Source organism: Hippopotamus amphibius, chromosome 8 (assembly GCF_030028045.1).
Source record: "Hippopotamus amphibius kiboko isolate mHipAmp2 chromosome 8, mHipAmp2.hap2, whole genome shotgun sequence".
NCBI classification, from domain to species: Eukaryota; Metazoa; Chordata; class Mammalia; order Artiodactyla; family Hippopotamidae; genus Hippopotamus; species Hippopotamus amphibius.
Genome location: NC_080193.1, coordinates 8,009,120 through 8,028,826, shown reverse-complemented (window position 1 = coordinate 8,028,826; position 19,707 = coordinate 8,009,120). Strand labels below are relative to the sequence as shown.

The window sequence follows — 19,707 nt, the reverse complement described above, 5'->3', positions numbered from 1 at the left end:
GTGGGTCCAGGGCGTCCCGGGCTCCCGGGGGGGGGGGGGGGGGGGGCGTGAGAGCGCCGGGAGCAGCGGGCGGGAAGTTGGGAGGAGGAGGAGCACGAGGAGGAGGAGGAGAGGAAGTCCCCCCGTGGCCACCCCGAGGGGAGGGCGGGACGGTGCCCGCGGGGACTGGGTCAGCCGGCGAGGGGAGGGCCGGGCCCGGCCGCGGGACACCGGCCGCGGGGCGCGCGCTCCCCAGCGACCCTCGCGGAAGGGGCGGGGGCGGCGGCGCGTGCGCGGGGCCGCGGGCGGCGCGCGCGGGGGGCGGGGCGGGCGCGAGGCTGCGGCGCGCGGGGGCCGGGAGCGCGCGCGGCGGTGGGCGGGGGGGCTGCCCCGGGGCGGCGGTCCCCCCTCCCCTCCCCCCCACGTCGAGGCGCGGCGGGTGGCGGCGGCGGCGGGAGCGGCGGCGGGAGCGCGTCCCGTCCGGGTCCTAAGGAGCCGCCGCCGCCGCCGCCGCCGCCACCGCTCGCCAACATGGCGGACCTGGAGGCCGTGCTGGCCGATGTCAGCTACCTGATGGCGATGGAGAAGAGCAAGGCGACCCCGGCCGCCCGCGCCAGCAAGAAGATCGTTCTGCCCGAGCCCAGGTACCGGCTTCCCGGGCCCGCGCCGCCGCCAGCGACCCCCCGGCGTCCGGCAGGGGCGGGCTCTCCGCCACCGCCGCCGTGCCCCCCAGCCGGCGACCTCGGCGAGCGGGCGCTGCAGGGCCGGCCTCGCCGTTCCAGTCTCTGAAATGGGGCGTCGGAGGGCTGTTGCGGGGACTCCGGGAGGGAGCGCCCTGGAGCGCCCCAGCGAGGGGTGGCTGGGATGTGGTTGTGACTTCGGCGCTGGACCAGCCCCATCCCTGTCGCCCCTTCCTGTCCCATCCCCGTCTCTCTTCCCCGTGGTCCTCCCTGTTTCATCGCTGTGGGTCCCTCCTGTCCCATCCCCGTCGTTCCAGCCCCATCCCAGTGCTTGCAGCCCCATCCCAGTCCTTGCAGCCCCATCCCAGTCCTTCCAGCCCCATCCCTGTCCTTCCAGCTCCATCCCTATCCCTGTCCTCTGTCCCCATCTCTGTCATCCCTGTCCTCGCCTCCAGCCCAACATACGGTCCCCCGGCTGCCCCATGCCTGTCTTTCCCCTGTGCTCCATCCCGGTCGCTGCTTCCCTAGTTCCTTGCTACTGTCCCCCTTTGCAACTCCGTCCTCTCCTCAGCTCCCTCTGGGCGCCTTCGCTGGGGAGTGCAGGCGAGTTGCCTTTTGCCCCAGGCACTTAAATTGCTGTTTTCAGTGCTTGTTCCTCTTGAGGTCCACCGGTCCAGTCAGCTTCCTTCACGCCTTTTCTCTTTTGTGACCCCAGGCAGTGAGGAGTGGATTCTGACCCGCCCGATTTTCTTTTTGGTACTAAGCGTGTCACCTGGTGACAGATCCATTGGTGGCACTTTATTAAAAGGTTAAAATGGGACTCACCTAAAAACGCATGTTGAATGGATAACTCCAGGCAGGAATTTATTGTTTAAATTACCAGCGAAGGGGCTGATTGAATTGGTGAGGGTCTCGGTGAGGTCCATACCAAGTTGTACTTTTATCTCAAAAATGATTTATTATTGATGAAGTAGTAAAAGACTTGACTAGTTCATATCATTGGCAGTACCGCAGGAAAGATCATTCATCAGATTAATAGTGAGTTTCAAATAGTGTATCAAAGAATTAGGGTTGGATTTTTTCCCCCCTTAGCGTCTTTCCTAATTAACACCATCGTGAGTGCAGACGTGGCTCCTTGACGCTAAATAGCTCTTGGTAGAATTGATGGTAAAAAGAGACATCGTCTTCATGGTGAATTTAAGACCATATATTTTTGTAAAGTATTGGAATCTAAAACCAAAGCTCTTCTCCGTTTGGAAACATCAGTTCTTCAAGCATTGTACATCTGAGATTGCTTAAACATTACCTCGACATAAGGAAAAAAAAAAGTCTTTCTTGTGATGCTGAGTGATCATCAGATTACTTTGTGCAAGTCCCTCAGCCCGAGCCCCACGATGTAGAAAGTATCAGTCCCTTTGCCTTATTTGCTGTGAAAAGTCAAATTGTGTACATGAAGACATGCTTCCTGGATGTTTTTGTCTCGCTTGCTCTTCATAGCCTCTGCCTCTTGTAGGTTTTGCAGGGAAAAGACTACTTTGATGAACAAAGCAACAGAGAAAGTCAGGGAAGAGTGAAGGCCTTTTGGAGTGTTGTGAAAGCAACGCTGCTGTTCCAGACTTCAACCTAGCTGAAGCTCACTGACAATCAGTGCTGTGTAAAATTTCTGGCAAGTGGGAAACTAAGTAAAACTGGAACCCTGAAATGAAACCTGAATTTCATTTAAAAAAAACACAACTCTACATTTTTTTAAATGTCATATATGATGCTTTATTTCATTTCCTCTTTTTTTTTCCTTAAGGGTAGGGAGTCCTAAATATATAAAGCATCTATATGTAAAACCAACAAATCTTAACTCATGGACAGTTTTTTTTTTGGGGGGGGGGTGATACATAATATTACTAAAATTAGGAACTTATGTTCATTTTTTTTTTCTTGGTGTTTTGAACTTTATGTGACTTCTGCTTTTTTTAATGTCCTTCTTAAGAACATACTTATGTGCTTAGGGTATTCACTTCCTTGTATGAAGGCCTTTGTTTTCGGTGGCATTCTTTGGTAATGCTTTCTTTTACGGCAGAATTAGTGATTGGTGAGCAGATTTCTTATGACATTTTAGAATTGAGACATATCAACAGGGGAGTAATTTTAGGAAGCAGCTCTTTAGTAATTGTTATTCTGTTGCTGTTTTTTTTAAATAGACTCTTGAATTAGGCCATTGGAGCCTCCTCCAGAGATTCTTATTTGTTTTAAATTTATCTCAACTGGCTTTAGTTTGTACTGTGACCACTTACCTAGTAACTGCCACTCCTTGTGCTGTGTTAGGATTCTGGTACGTTGAGATTATCAGGTGAAACATCTTGCACATTTTTCTCCACCACTGAATGGCAGTTAGTGGCCTACCTGCTCGATTTGGGGATGGGGGTGGGAGGTTGGGGGATTTCTAGATCTGGTAAGCAAGTTAATTTCATGTTAAACCGCCTGAGCATCGTGACTCAAAAGACGAGTTTGATTTCACTCTTTGGTAAAGGATACACGTCAGATGTTTTCTGATAAGAGTTTCTGTTTCAGCTTCATTTTGGGGTGAGCCATGTAGCCACCAGTCTTCGACATGCTTGAAAAAGAGGTTTAGCTTTGTACGTTGAGTCTCTATGCAGGAAGCATAAAACTTGCCATTGGTCTGTCCCGAGTGACTTTTCTTTCCAGCTAGTTGTCTGAAGCTACTGAGTATTCTGTGCGGTTCCTTATTTCACTTACTTTGCCTTTTCCCCAGTTTTGCACAGAAAGGCAAGAGAATGAGGCAATAACTAGCTAATTTCAATGAAGTGCGGAGTGTGCGGTCCCCTGCCTATTGCGGAAGAATCTCAGAAAATGGAACATTCCGCCCAGGGGAGATTTTGCTTCTCTGAGATGGCAAGAGGCAACCATTTTGTTAGGCTGACACATTATTCAATTAACGAACCAATGAGTGTAAATCCTGTAAAAGCTGCCCATTTGTTCGAATTACATAGCTGCTTTAGTTTACTGAAACATTTGTCGAGCTAATGTAGCTGATAATGGGATCTACTGGTAATAGTAAACCCACGGACGCACCCTGCAGGCCCAGTTGAAAACACGCTCGTTCAGATGTGCGTGTCAGTTGTTTTATGCCATGTTAGAGAAGAAACACTTTTATTTAATAGAGTCTAATTCAGAAGCCAAGGCCTGCAGAGGGTCAGCATCTCTTAAGCCCTGGAGTGTTCAAGGCAGCTTTTCTCCTGGGCTCGTTACTCCTGTAACCTTTTCTGCACAGAGTGAAATTAAGTTGACTTGAGACCACACACACTTGCAAGAGGTTGAGTCACATAAAATCAACCTTTCCTCCAGCATTTCATTTCTGTTCTGTAGACATTGAAAATTTGGGATCATTCATCACAAAGCCCATCCTTTCCAAATATTCATACGCTGTGATAGGAAGGTCCGAAGACCATTTTAAAGAGCCTATATAAGTTTCCGGGAGCATTTTAGACAGTCTTGAAAAAGGTTTGTGATACTGTTTATTCCATTAATTCAGCACATGGTTGTAGAGCTGTTTTCCTGAGCCAGGCAGGGGGATACTGTGACCACCCTGGCCACAGCCTCTTCCTTCAAGGGGCTTCCAGTCTAGTGGGTAATACGCAGGGAGTTGAGAAAGATGTTTATGTTCATGTGCAATTGCTGGAAGATTCTGTTTACCTGTAGGCGAGTAGCATGGAGTGGCTTTTACTCTTCTATATTCGTAGAACCCATTGTATTATGTCTGCTCTGTGTTCCACAGCAATTTGTTAATTATCTCCTTTGAAGAGCTCTCTAGCGGTAATATACATAGTAATAAGGTAGTGTGCATCTTCTTATTTTTAAAACTATCAGAGGTAATCGATCTTGAAAAATAGCTCCATTTTCTTCTGATGTGAAAATGGGGTTTATTCTGTAATCTCCCCAACTGCAATCAGTGAGTAAGCAGTGAGTGACTTGAAAGGTTCCTCTCCGTTTGGGTTGGAGGGTGTGCTATGCCTCCACGCCCAACTCGGAACTGAAAAGTCAAGGTTGAAAGAACCAACAGCCTTCAGGAAGAAAGCACTCTTTATTGTCGATAGGAGCATTTCTATGCATAAAACAGTGGTGGTGTTCTTGTTTCTTTTTCTCTAAGCTACACTTTCCAAATGCAATTTGTTCTGACCTTTCAGTTATTACTTCATTCTTGGTCAAAGTTAATTTGTGCCAGTGACTTGAAGATGTAAGCGTGGCGTGCGATCGGCAGTTCTTAGAAATGAATGTTGCAGTGCAGTCAGTTTGGGACCCAGAATCTGCCCAAGTCAAGCATTGTGAAAGGCTTTCATCAAGAGCCCAGTCGATGTCTTTGAGGTACAGGCAGTCCCAGCTTTGTGTTCTCAGAGACAGCCTCTTTTTTTTTTTTTGATTTAATAGATAACACATGAGCAGAATATCTTTATTGAGACAGCCTCTTAAAAGCATCTTCTTGGTACACTGGATCGGGCTTTGCCACACATCTGTTTGGATGGGGACGGACACTGTTGGATCAGGTGTCACAGCCCAAAGAAGGGACGCTTTGGTCTTTATCATGGCAAGCAGAGTAAGAGACGCCACAGAGCAGAGAGGACGCCCAGGGTCCCTGCAGCCCCCACAAGCGAGAGAGAAGTTTAAATTCCATGAAGTAGTGATGTGGTGACTACCATTCGCTGCGAGCTTGCCCGCTGCCAGGCAGTTTGCATCTAGAGTGCATCTGTTCCCCACAGCGGTTCTATCAGGTGATGAGCGTCAGCTCCGTTTTCCCAAAGGAGCAGGTGCTCAGGGAGGTTTAGGAACTCAGCCCAGGTGACAGCTGAACCTGGCCAAGGCAGGAGCAGCATTCAGGCCCAGGTTTCCCAGAACCCTGGTCCTTTTCACTCTGCTGTGCCGTCTCACCAGAAAGGAGAGCGAACATCCTCACTTATCCTTTTGCAGGGAATGGATGACATAGAGATACTTTTTTCTTTCTTTCTTTGGTTGGGGAAAAATCATTTTGCGTGCCAGTTCAGTCAGCTGCCAGGGTGGCATTGGGAAAGTCAGGACCGACCTCAGAGACTGATCGAGAATAGCTATTCCTCTGGGACCTGAGAAAACGGTAATTATGACTAAGTGAATAAGCAGTTTCTGCCTTATTTCCCAGGAGGAGCTCGGGGGTTAAATGTCTGTTCTGTTTAACACGAGGGAAATCTCGCTGCTGTTAATGAGAAATTGTATAATAATAGACCGCCTCACCCCCTGGCCACCCAGCAGGATTTCTCTCATCATTTAGAAAAAAACCTCCCCCCCCCTGCCCCCCAACTTTCTATATCTGGGAAATGGGGAAAAGGGACAAAACAATATTTTTGGCTTTATTTGCAACAAAAATCACTTTCTCATTCAAATAATCTTCCTCTGTTCATAACACTGTGTATTGGAAGACGGCTATAGGTGAAAATGCATTCTGTGTGCCTGATGGTCTGCCCTTATTCCCTGGACATGGGCGGTGGGGACATGGAAATGATGAACTTGGCAACTTTTGCTTTCTTGTGTGTGTGTGTGTGGGGGGGGCGGTGTTTATTTTATTTATTTATTTAGTTACATCAGGTTTTAATTGCCGCGCGCGCGGGCTCCTTAGCTGTGGCATGCGGCATGCGTGTGGGATCTAGCTCCCTGACCAGGGATTGAACCCTGGGCCCCCTGCGTTGGGAGCAAGGAGTCCTAACCACTGTGCCACCAGGGAAGCCTCTCTTATTGCTAAATTATTTGTGTGCTAAGTCATTTGCATGCTAATGAGGCTGGGTGTCCTTGACCTGCCTCTGCTTCTTCTCTTTTTCAATTCTTTATCCTTTGTTTTTATCACTGATTAGAAGGTAGAGCCCCTGGGCCTTTTTGGATTGCTATATGGGTCTGGGATGCAGCGGGCTCCCCATATCCTGTAAATATTTCTCCAGATTTTGGAAGTCTTCTTTTGGGTCACCTGTGCTTCGGCTATTCATTGTGAAGCAAAAGCTCATTGTGATACTTTATAGGACAGGAAAGAAAAAGCCTGTTAGAGAATACAGTGAAAATATTTTTGCAGCTCATATATTTTGTGACTGGTGGTTTTTAAGAGTCAGCCTTGACCCAGCCTTGGACCTGTACTCTTGTTTGCTCCCATTTCCTTCTTCCAGGGTTTCAGGAGCAGGAAAAAAGTGATTATATGAAAGTAGCCCAGCCAGACCTTCGTCCTTAATGAACTTGAAGGCCAGCTATCATCACTGGTCCCTCATTTTCCCGTGCCCGCCCTCCTACCTGCTGTACTGTAGTAAAAGAGGAAGTTCTAGACTAGGAAGTATGGCCTTGATTTCACTGGCAATTTGCCATGGCCTGTCGGTAAGTCACTTAAATTCAGTGTATTTCGTTCCCCCATCTGTACGATATGATATCTGTTCTTTTCTGACCACAAAATGTCCCAGTAAAAATCTCTGTCTCTTGAGAACATTTTCTATCCATAAGTACATTTGTGAGCAGGAGAGAACATTCATTTCAAGCACAGAAAACCTGAGAAAAAGATTGGCAGCAACGTGAAAAGATAATTTTACTTTAATGTACACTACAGGTGGTGATTGTTGACATTATACGTAGTACGAGGCATAACACGGTAAAAAAAAAGGCACAAAACAGTAGCAGCTGAAGGCAGGATTGCATGGAGACCCTTGTGCCGTGTGCTCAGAGGCGGCGGGCTCGGGAGCCAGGGCTTCTGAAGCGTTAGAATGTTGACCCCGAGACCCATAAGTAGGTGAATTTCCCAGATTTCTCCTCAGTGTTCTTCCTCTAGCTGTTTGTTTTAGTACTGTTTGTCTAGAACCTTCTGCAGGTGGTGCCTCACTTGGTTCTTTTCCTTTCTTTCCTCCTTCCTCCCTTTTTCTCCCCTTCTTCTTTTCCTTCTTTTTTCCCTCCCTCCTGTCCCCTTCCCCCTTTACTTCCATCCACCCATCCATCCATCCATCATCCAGTAGCCTCTGGGCTATATTGGCTTTACTACCTAAAAGTTCCTAAGCATACCACTTTTAAATATAGATAACTAAGCAGTTAAGAGAGTTGACATCTTCAAATGGTCTTTGCTTCAGTAAAATGAACCCAAAATCATAATCTAAAAGCAGCTGGCTTCAGTATGTTGAACATAAGGTGATGCATTCTAGTCTTCCTTAGACATTCACCGATCGCATCTTAATAACAGAGCATTGCCATATCTCATGTTTGAAAAGATCTTGGAGGGCATCCAGTCTAGTCCTGCATTGGGTGTGTGCCCTCTTTCTCCAGCATCCAGCCTGGGTCATCTTTGGGGAGCTTCTCTGGAAGCTCTGTGGCATTGGAAAGCTCTCTTGTAATTTATTCTGCACACAGATCTCTCGCACTCCTTTTGCAATCCTGCAGGTTTAATCCCTCCCCACAGTAACAGATCTTCAGACATTTGAAGGCAGCCACCCCAGCCCAGAGTGGCTGCTATGGGGAGCTGTTCCCTGTTTCTTCGGTTGTTCCTTGTATCACGCCGACGTCTGCAAACTGCTCTGTAATCCACGCTCATCAGTCTGAATGTTACCTCGCTGAGTAAGAATAGTAAAATTTATGAAGACGAAAAAGGTGCCTGTAAAATTACTATGATGAATTTGGTGATGGCAGAACTGTTAAATCCAAAATCAAGTGTGTGGTTGAGCCCCTCTAAAAGTTCCATTATAGGGAGAACATTTTTGGTTCCTTGAATGATTTTAAAATTCATGACACCGGTTTGATGAGGGGGTTGATTGTTTGCATTAGTCAGAGTTTGGAAGCGAGGCACGAGTTACAAATGTATTGTGACAGTGAGTGCTAGGCACTGTATATTTCTTAGATAGTCATTGACTGAACTATTTTAGGAAGAAAGCAGGCTTCATTTGAGCTGAGAAGATCATCTTCTGAGGGTTAGAGAGGGTACGTTTCACATATTCAAAAACTTACAGCTCTGGTAGCTGGGGAAAGCAGCCAGTTGCTCCATTTTCAGCAAGAAAACTTTCTCGAACAACATGTTCTCAGCGTTTGTATTTTGTGTCATTAAGTCAGTGCGTGACTCTTTATGATCTTGTCTAGCAAGATAACCGGTTATATTTTCAGGTCATGTCTTCTAAATTTTCTGTATCCGTGTTGCTTTCAATAAGGATTCACGTTAAAAGTGAACTGAGATGGGAAGGCATTTACACAGCTGTTAAACACTTCAGGCTTTCATTTTGCATCGTGAAAATGTCTAAGGCGTCAATGACATTTTCGATGTATCTTCTTTTAAAATTACGAGGCTTTTGCTGTTTGGTGGGGGTTGCGGGGTCGGGGGACGGGGTCCTGTACCTCATTTAGAAATGGAACTAATCCTAATAGAAAAGGTCAAGGGACTTTCATATTCATCTTAAAAAGGCCCTGTTTTTTTTCATCTACATGCACAGTTTCTTTTCTCGTATTATAACGACACCCTACCTGTGAAAGGGATTATGCAATGAATCTTGTCATCACAACCTTAAGTATAGAATAGAGTGTAAGGTGTTCCTGCTCTCCTTTTGTGTTCCATCTTGGAACCGCTTCCTTCTGTTTTCTTTCCAGTGGCCGTGGAGGAAAACGTATTATTTTATGCAAAACATCCCGACTAGAATTGGGCTGGGAGGGGAAGATGTTCTCTGCACAAAGACCGTTTCTAAGCAAGAGACGAGAAGATGTTTATGTTAATAACTGACTCCCCCCCCCACCCCACTGTGAGAGTTTTGTGTTCAGGGATTTCTTAGGGTTTAATCATTTGGTTGATTTTTTTTTCTTCTTAAATTCCACATGGAAAATCAGCTATAGCATCTTTATATTTCTGTCCTGTAAATAAAGTGCCCCGCTTGACAGGGGATTGGTGTCTCCAATTAGTTTTTTTAAAAATTCAGGTTACTCTGTAAGAAAAGCATATTTTCTCTGGCCGTGTCATGCTGGAACACTTTGATGAAGTAGAGGGTGGACGCTCCTTCCTGTAAGATCAGAGTTTGAAGTTAAACATTGTGGCTCATGGGTATCTCATGACTCTGGGATAGGAGAGATGGTGGCCAGGCAGTAGAAAAAGCCAGATTCCAGCTTGGAAGGGCCTCAGCGGTCCTAACCTGATGACATTCTTTCCTTGCTCTTAAGAACCATTCTCCAGAACTGGGGCGTGGCCGGGTCAGTATTAAAATGATCAGGATGGGAGATCTACTTGTTGGGCTTAACAGTTAGGTCTGAATATGTTATCTTCTTAAACCCAATGACATCTGATGGTCATCTGTTTCATATTTAAGCGAGAAATTTGAATTTAGAGTACCAAAAAACCTCACTACTACTTGTATCTAGTGCCTTGTCGTTTTACACGCATTGGCTCTTTCCTGTTAGTTTTTACAGTTATCCTCTGTAGTCGGTAGACATTTGAAAAAGGAAAAAGAAAATTGCTCCAAACATGTCCACGTGGAGATATTGAGAGGGGTATTTTTTTCTGTTTGAGGGGAAAGCTGGTGCTCTCCTCAGACACCAGTGTTTGTCCTGTGGTCCTGGGGGCGGCCCTCTGCCCTTCAGACTCAGAAACTGACTTCTGTCACTGCACTGAGTCTCTCTCTGCCTCATACTGTGAAGGTCACATCAGTCAGCCGAGTCAGCCTAGCTAAGGCTTTCTCTTCTCTTCTTCGAGGCCGGTGGTTCTTATTCAAAGACCCCCCTTGAGAATACGATGCGCTAGAGGCTTCCACCCCCCAAAATGCACGAACTCACGTGGTGATTTATCTGAAAAGCCAGGCTGTAGCTGGAACATCCGATTTGCTACTTTACACTCAACACGTGCTCCCACGGAGCCTTGATGTCCAAAGTCCCCTTGGCCCGAGCATTCTCCCCTGTGGGCGGCCCTCGTGGAAGTGACGCTGTCCACAGAAGGTGACATAGGTGGCACAGGCCCGTGGCTGGAGGGGTTAGGAGGTCTCGCGCCTGGCTTGGCAGCTGCAGTAGCTGAGACAGCTCATTTCTCCACGGAGAGACTTTACCCTGGGTGTGAAATCCGGGAATCCCCTGACGTGAGAGGCTCCTGTCCATATTTCCATGTTTCCTGTTCTGACGGGTGTCAGTCAGGCCTCCACTGGATTCGATAACACAGTCACTGAAGCCACAGCCAAGCCTTGTTATCCGAGCAGCCTTTGGCGTTTCTCTGCCCTTTGTGTTATGTGTTGATTTCAAATTTTCATTCTCCGAGGGCAAGGTTTTTCTCATTTTCAGATTCTTGGAGATGGCTCCACGAGACTCATCATCTCCATTTTAGGAGGAAGTTCAGGTTCAGAGAGAAGCTAAATGCTCAAGATCACCTTGATAGCAAACGGTGCAGTTGAGCCTCAGTTTAAAGTCTGTGCATTTTAATAGACAACCTCAGACTACCTTCTGCCGCATGAATCCTCTAAAGGAAGAAGTTTCTTCCATTTGGGTAGAGGGACATCGTCAATTTCAGATGTTAGCAACACGGTTTGAAAACGCATTGCCTTCATTCAGTCGGGTGATCTGCTACAGGGATCTGATGAGGTGCTCCAGCAGCTTACCTATACTTTCACTGGAGATGTTGATTTAATCATATATGAATAATTCCTTAAAAGGTAAGGTGTCATAAATTTCATGTTAAGTAACAGGATACTTATTAATAGTCATGGCAGTCTTATAAATTGAGAAAAGCTACGTCAGGGGTTCATAGTATTTTCCTACCCCAAACACACTTTTGTAATTTCAGATGCACCCTTATTTCAAAAAGCAACATTAAAATTCACATCTCTCCCTGTCCATAGGTGAATGGGGATCCTTCGCTTGAGCATACGTGTCAGGTACTCTAGATGCATTAAGGATTTTTTTGTTACATTTGTTAATCTTGTTAGTGGTACCTTCTAAATTGTGATAAAAAAATTAATGAAACAGGTTGCTTATTTAACCTTCACAGAAAGATTGTTGAACTCATATTGGGATGGAGTTCTGTTTGGCAGGGGTGCTTTAGTGAGTCCATCTACGGCTCGCCTTCTTCACCTAGTGATTTGTGTTCAGATTTTCCTTGGCAGTAACGTATGGATGAGTCTCAGTCTTTTGAATTGCTGCATGATATGTCCTGAAATACTTAGCTACCTAACCCTGTGCTCATAATCACAGGTGCAGTTGCAGTGAATATGCTTACCTGTGTATCTTTGGGCCTGTGTGTGAGTCTTTCTGTAGGATAGAGAGGGTATTTACCTAGAAGTACATGAGATATGGGCATTTTCCGTTTTCCTAGGCGATGCCAAATTGTCCTCTATATTTTAACGATAGATAGAGCTGCAAAGAAATGTTAAATTTCATTCAGAAGTTGTAATGTTATTTCACGTCAATAATTATTTAACAGCTGCGTAATAAGAACAAAGGACTTTATTTTTTTTATAGAATTTTTTTTTACTTTTTTAATTATTTTTTTATTTTTTTGGGGGTACACCAGGTTCAATCATCTGTTTTTTTTTTTTTAATTATTTTTTTTTAATTTTTTTTTTTGGGGGGTACACCAGGTTCAATCAACTGTTTTTATACACATATCCCCGTATTCCCTCCCTTCCTTGACTCCCCACCTCGAGTCCCCCCCACCCTCCCTGCCCCAGTCCTCTAAGGCATCTTCCATCCTCGAGTTGGACTCCCTTTGTTATACAACAACTTCCCACTGACTATTTTACAGTTGGTAGTATATATATGTCTGTGCTACTCTCTCGCTTCGTCGTTTCCCCTTCACCCCCCGCCCCCTCCCATACCTCGAGTTCTCCAGTCCATTCTCTGTATCTGCATCCTTGTTCTTGTCACTGAGTTCATCAGTACCATTTTTAGATTCCGTATATGTGGGTTAGCATACAATATTTGTCCTTCTCTTTCTGACTTACTTCACTATGTATGACAGATTGTAGTTCTATCCACCTCATGACATATAGCTCCATCTCATCCCTTTTTATAGCTGAGTAATATTCCATTGTATATATATGCCACATCTTCTGTATCCATTCATTTGTTGATGGGCATTTCGGTTGCTTCCATGTCCTGGCTATTGTAAAGAGTGCTGCAATAAACATTATGGTACAAGTTTCTTTTGGGATTATGGTTTTCTTTGGGTATATGCCCAGGAGTGGGATGACTGGATCATATGGTAGTTCTATTTGTAGTTTTTTAAGGAACCTCCAAATTGTTTTCCATAGTGGCTGTACCAACTTACAGTCCCACCAACAGTGCAGGAGAGTTCCCTTTTCTCCACACCCTCTTCAACATTTGTGGTTTCCAGACTTTGTGATGATGGCCATTCTGATTGGTGTGAGGTGATACCTCATTGTGGCTTTGACTTGCATTTCTCTGATGATTAGTGATGTTGAGCATCTTTTCATGTGTTAGAACAAAGGACTTTAAATGGAGAGATACAGGGGGACAAGAACTAGGTAAAAATCCTGGAAGGTTAAATTTGAATTGAAGAGATTTTAAATTCGTGATTTTTTTTTCCTTTCCAAATGCATGTATTTATCAGCTGCAGCTGAAAAGCCCATCACAGTGGGCACCCTGCACAGCCACGCCTGAGCAGGCACAGGCAGGGGCTGCGTGAGGCATGTGGGTGGGAGGCTTCTAGAAGTTAGTGAAGGTAAGGAGATGGATTCTCGATTAGAGCCTCCACCGGGAATGCAGCCCTGCCAATGCTTTGATTTTAGCCCAGTGAGACCCATTTCAGACTTCCCACCTACAACTCTGTAAGGGAATACATTTCTGTTGTTTTTAACCCACCATGTTTGCAGTAGTTTGTTGCAGCAGCAATAGGATATTAACATACCTATGCTATCCCCCCAAAAAGAGATTCCCCAAGCAAAACACCTTATTGATCACCACTGGCAGTGAAAATAGGGCACCAGCTCTGTCTCTGGAAGGCAGCAATGAAAAAGGTAAAGAATTAAGCATTTATCTTACCCCTCCTGTAAGAACTACATTTTAAGGTAACCAAAACTCCCTGGTTGGTCACGGGAGATTCATCTTTGCAGACAGATTGCAGCAAATCAGGAGGAAATTGCAGCAAATCAGATGGAATTAGAAAAAAAATCATCATTTTGCAACTTTTACTGAAGGTATTGAGTTAAGCAAAGATCATCAGTGTATGAAACCACTAAATGAAAGGTTGATGGGGGCATTTTAAATGCAGAAGTCACACTTTCATCAACTGAATTTTCACATCACTAACGTCGGGGCTCAGGACAGGCCGACCTCAAAATAGGCCAAAGTGGTGTATTGGTTATTTTGAATTAAGGTTACTTAAGAAACAACCCATGCAAGAAGAACACTGTGACCCTCCTTCCTCTCCAGAAAGCAGGAAATAAATCTCCCACATGAAAGGTGCCCTCCTGGCACCAGGAGGTAGACAGACATCTTTATCACCAGAGATGGAGAATTCAGGGCAGCAAGGCTGTGTAAACAAACCTTGTTACTTCACTAATTTATGACCTCAAGCCCAAGTGTCTTTGTCTTGTCAGTTCTTCACAAATTTATTGTATCTTTGTCTAAAGAAGTATAAAAGCCACCTGCTTTGGTCATTTCTTTAGGTCTTGTTTCTATGAGACCTCTGTATGTATGAATTAAATTTTTTTTTTCTCCTGTTACTCTATCTTGTATTCATTTAATTATTAGAGGGGCCAAAAGAGCTCAAGAAGGGGAGGGGAGGAAACTTCCCCCTTCCCAACACTAAGAAGAAATAACTGCATCTCCTTGTATGAAGCAATCTAAAGACTACGTAGTGAGTATTCCTACCCCCGGAAGGTGGACTTGAACATACTCAAGTCTTCAGAGCTGACTTTCAGCTTACAGGAAATACGGAGTTAGAGGAACAGATTGAGTGATCTTAGGAGAAAGCAAACAGGCCAATCCAGAATGGGGGGCCATCCTCCAGGACTGCTGTCCTGGTTTCCTCAGTAAGTCACTGGCGTGAAGATAAAAATGTGGTGGTGCGGGGAAAAATGTGGTGGGGATGGAGCAGTGCTCGAGAGTAAACAGATATCAGAGATACAGTAATCAAATGAATGTGTGGATCTTGATTTGACCTTAAGTCAAACCCAGCTATACGAAAGACATCTCTGAAAGAATCCTGGATGTTCAGGAATTACCATTATTTCCAGGGTAGGGTTGGGAAGGGATAACGGATCACGTTTATTGGAAGGGAAATGTCCATAATTTTTAGAAATGCAGACGAAAGTAGTAAAGGTAAAGTGATATGGAGTCTGAGATTTGCTTTAAAATGCTTTAAAAAACAGAGGTAACGTGAGGGGGAGGATGAAAGTGGCAGACTAACATCGTGATAACTGTTCGTGAGGTGTTGATTGACGGGTTATGGGCATTCACTCTACCATTCTCTACTTTTGGCATGTTTGAAAAATTTTACAAAAATTTCTAAAACCAGTAGAGAAGATAGTGCTGTGTGAGGATCATGAGCGTCTTCGGGTCAGGCTGGTGATAATGTCGCTGTTGTCCCAGTGTCATGTGTAACCAGCACTGGTGACTTAGGATGTAAATTCCTGTGACGCATCGCGTGGAGTTACAAAACATCCTGCATCTCAAATAACTGAGACTGAAGGAAGGCTGATGTGCTTTTTGGGAACTGCATTATATTAGATGACTCAAAAAGAGCTTCTGTGACACTGATTGCAAAGATATGGGTACAGTTGTAGTAAATTCATTTGCAACCAGAATTCTGACTCATCCAAGGCGTGTGGACAGATTTACAACCTTTTGACCTGAAGACTTCTCACTGAAGGATGAGGGAAAAAAAAAAAAAAAAAAAGATGCAAAAAGATTGTCCAAGAGAAAGCATATTGACATGAAACTTTAGAAAACTATATCCATTTACTCACACAGTACAGAAAACTTCACTGAACCTCATTCAGTCATGAATATCTGTTAAAGCATAGCCCTGATGTTTACATTTAGCAGGAGAAAAATAAGAACTCATGCTCTTTAAGAGGATCTACACTCTAAGCACACTTTCTATGCCTGACGAGACTGCAATGTAATTCTCTCTCCCTGAGGTTACTTTAACAGCTTTCTATTTTTAAGTTACGTGAATATTAATTTGTCAAAACATTTCAAAATAATTTCTTTAAAATAAGTGTTTTCTAATGTGTTGCTCTAAACCAGACTTCACCAACTAATTACCAGGAAGACTGGTATGAAGAAAAACAAAACTTTCTTAAGAGAAGTCAAAACAAGTCTGGATAAATGGGAGAGTTACAAGATATTTCTAGAGAGGAAGATGCAGTATTGAAAAGATGTCGGTTCTCTTCAAATTAACCTATCCCAGTCAAAATCCACATGAGGATTTTAAAGAATGTGGTCAGCTGATCCTCATTCATCCAGCAGATGAATGGGCAAAATGGGCAAAAATAACCAATAAAATTTTGAAAAAGTGAAACAGCAGGGATCTGCTCTACCAAATATAAAACATTACTGTAGGAATTAAAACAGTGTGGTCTTGTTTTAGGCACATAAGACACGTAAGTGACGCAAAATCATATGTATATACGTATTTATATTCATCTATTTGGTAAAATGTGAACTGGGCTTATGGGCAGAGGTGGCATTTTGAGTCTATTGGGGAAAGGATTGTGCATGATAGCTGGCCGTCAGGTGACGTCATAACCCTCCATGTTTTAAAAAAAAAAGAAAAAAAAAATTCCCCAGTGTTTAATTAATCATAAAAATAGAAAAATATGAGAGGATATATTTTTATTATGCTAGAATTTAAAGGGCTGTCCCAGGCAAACCCCACACGTGGAAACCGTAAAGGAGAACATGAACAGACGCTTGACACAGGTGAAGAGTTCCCATGTGACCAGTGGTATCACGTACCACGTTCAAAGAGGAGTAGTTGAAAAATTCCTTCGGATGATCACGTACGGAGCATATTCTAGTTTGTAAATCTGTTTGCCTACAGCGTGCTTGTCACTGAGGTTCTGGCCTGGTTCACATGGTCTTAGGGAAGGCAGGGCGGGGCAGGGGGCGGGGTGCAAGGAAGCACAGCGATGTGTATGTAGGTCAGCATTTTTGCCAGCGGTAGAAACAAAATGTCATCTGTCAGTCCTTGGAAAGGAAGTGTTTGCCTTAAAAAAAAAAAACAAGGAAGCCATGAAAAGCTGGACATTAATCTCAAGGGTGGTAGTTTAGGTATTCTCACATAGTTAGGAAAATAAGTGAGTCTGAACGTGGAGGCTGTATGTTGTCTGGCATTTTTCTCCCCTTGTGTGTGTGCTTTTACCTGCTGCTGGCCTTTGTCTGTTTGCTTCTGTTATTCGGTGCAGGCTGGCATGGTTTATCAGATGCTGCACGAGTGGTCCTGTGGCTGGCTTTCTCTGTCTCCTCACCTTTGCCAGGGGCTCCTCGGGGTCTGCAGTTCAGCCGTGTTGCACCAGACTCTGCGGCACCCACCCACCCCACCCCCCGCCCCCGTTAACACATACTTGTCACACTGTGTTGGGACTTCCTGCTTACCCCACTGTCACCCCTCTAGACACAGCCCCCTTCAGGGCAGAGACCGGGTGGGACCCACTGTGTCTTCCGAGTGTCACGCACAATGCCCGGCTCATGGAAAGGACGCCATTCCTATTTTGAATGAATGAATGATTACAGGAGCAGGGGATGGATGGGAGGTGTGTATGTTTACAGTACCTTGTGGGAAATGATACAACGGTGCCTCTGACACGCAGTGGAAACCGAAGTGAAAGGGCTGGCCTCTGCAGGGGTTGGGGAAGGCTGGGGACCCCGACCCGGACCCTGGAGGCCGAGCAGGAGGTTTTCACATGAGGAGAGGCATTAGCGGGAATGGCATTTACAGAATTACTGAGCAGCGAAGAAATCCTGCGTGGGTACCGTGTGAGGACAGAGGGAGGATGTGGTCGATGGGGTAGCTTGGGGCCTCTTTGGAAATGCTCCCCGTAATGTGCTAACGAGTTTGGACATTGGGCAAAATGTGAGGGCCTTGAGATCTTTTGTTTTTTTTTAATTTTATTTTATTGAAGTATAGTTGATTTACAATGTTGTGTTAATTTCTGCTGCACAGCAAAGTGACTCAGTTATACATATACATACATTCTTTTTCATATTCTTTTCCATTGTGATTTATCACAGGATATTGAATAGAGTTCCATGTGCTCTACAGTAGGATCTTCTTGTTTATCCATCCTCTATATACTAGTTTGCCTCTGCTAATCCCAAACTCCCAGTCCATCCCTCCCCCACCCACCTCCCATTGGCAACCACAAGTCTGTTCTCTATGTCTGTGAGTCTGTTTCTGTTTCGTAGATAAGTTCATATTTTAGAGTCCACATATAAGCAATATCATATGGTATTTGTCTTTGTCTGACTTACTTAGTATGATAATCTCTGCTTGCATCCATGTTGCTGCAAATAGCACTAATTCATTCCTTTTTATGGCTGAGTAATATTCCATTGTATATATGTGCCATATCTTCTCTATCCATTCATCTGTCAGTGGGCATTTAGCTTGTTTCCATGTCTTGGCTATTGTGAATAGTGCTGCTATGCCTTGGGAGCTTTTGAGTCTTTCCTCTTTTTTTTTTTTTTTTTGGCACACGGGCTTAGTTGCTCCGTGGCATGTGGGATCTTCCTGGAGCAGGGATCGAACGCACGTTCTCTGCATTAGCAGGCGGATTCTTAACCACTGCGCCACCTAGGAAGCCCGCCTTGGGAGCTTTTGAATGAGATAATTCCATGAAAACTGCTCTTGGAAAAAAGGACGATGCTCCCAGCCCTCCTACAGAGTCTCCTTGGCTCCAGTTTTCCCATCCTCTGATACTTATTTCACACAGATAGCAATGTGGCCATAGAATGAAGCTGCTTCTATATCATTGCTGATGCAAAAGTTTTTTGAGAAAAGGGTAAATGGATTCTAAAATGACTGTTGTAACCAATTTGAAGGGACCGTTTAGATCACAAAGTTTTAGTAGGCTTGATTAGGTAAACTTGATGACCACCTAAATTTGTCCATCCTTCAAATTGTATCTGTTCAGGGGCCGTTATGTTTAGTGTCACTTAAATATCAGGTAGTATGTTGCAAAAGAAAAGGCATTAAAAACAGGATGTGGATTGTCAAAATTTTGGAGGAAAAAACACAAAGGAGTTCACATTTAGCTTAATTGGGTTGTGGTCTCCTGAATGTACATCATCTCATGCGCAATTGTTTAATACTATGCAAATTATATGCAACTTTTCTGCCAAAGATCTGGTGAACCGAGAAACCTTGGGAAGAGCTGACAGTAAACTATACCAGATACTTTTAAAGACCTCTTCAGAGTCTGTATCTGGCAGAGTTTGGTGGTTTTAAATCTAGCCGTAAAGTCTTTATTGTGACTTTGGATAATGTCGCTCTATTTCCGGTATTTAATGAGCAGTTAGTGGAAAATATTTAGTAACTGCATATGAAAGAAAGCAATTTCCTTTTGGGGGAATTGAATCTTGGTGTGATTGCTTAGTCATCCTATCTTAAAAAAAGTCTGCCTTTTGGGTTTCTGGATGGTCGATGGTTGGTGGTTGTAATGGTAGCAGCTCTGATTTGGGCGGTGCTTCTAACAAAGCCATCTTCCTTGATCTTCACAGCTACCTTATGTGTGACTAGGTTTTTTTAGGTGATGTGTCACATGTCATTTGAAATATTTGTTTAGATGCACTTTACTTTGGATATCAGAATAGGACAGAGTTAACCTTCACATAGAATATAGAGACTTTTAATAATGGGAGATATCTATAGCTATCCTTTGGCCAGTAGAGAGCAGATATCTGCTCTTTAAACTACTTTAGTAGTAGGAAGATTCTTTAAATTATGATAAAATGTTTATTATAGTTACCTTGCATTTATATAACAGAACCCCAGTAGGTCATGACAGGTGGGATTAGTATATCACCAACCAGTTGGTATTAAATTTAAAAAAAAGCATCATGCCTCCAATAGGTA

At 44.3% G+C, this 19,707-nt stretch overlaps 1 protein-coding gene across 2 annotated transcripts in view; it reads left to right on the top strand.

The window, feature by feature from the left end:
* The first annotated feature begins 338 nt into the window (after positions 1-338).
* Positions 339-19,707, top strand: part of GRK3 (G protein-coupled receptor kinase 3) — a 122,987-nt gene continuing 103,618 nt past the window's right edge. Inside the window, exon 1 of one of the 2 annotated variants that reach the window (XM_057746128.1) lies at positions 339-623. In XM_057746128.1, the coding sequence (XP_057602111.1) occupies positions 511-623 (113 nt within the window). In that variant the 5' untranslated portion in view covers positions 339-510. The remainder of the gene's footprint in view (positions 624-19,707) is intronic. The other variant, XM_057746129.1, reaches the window with a different exon arrangement.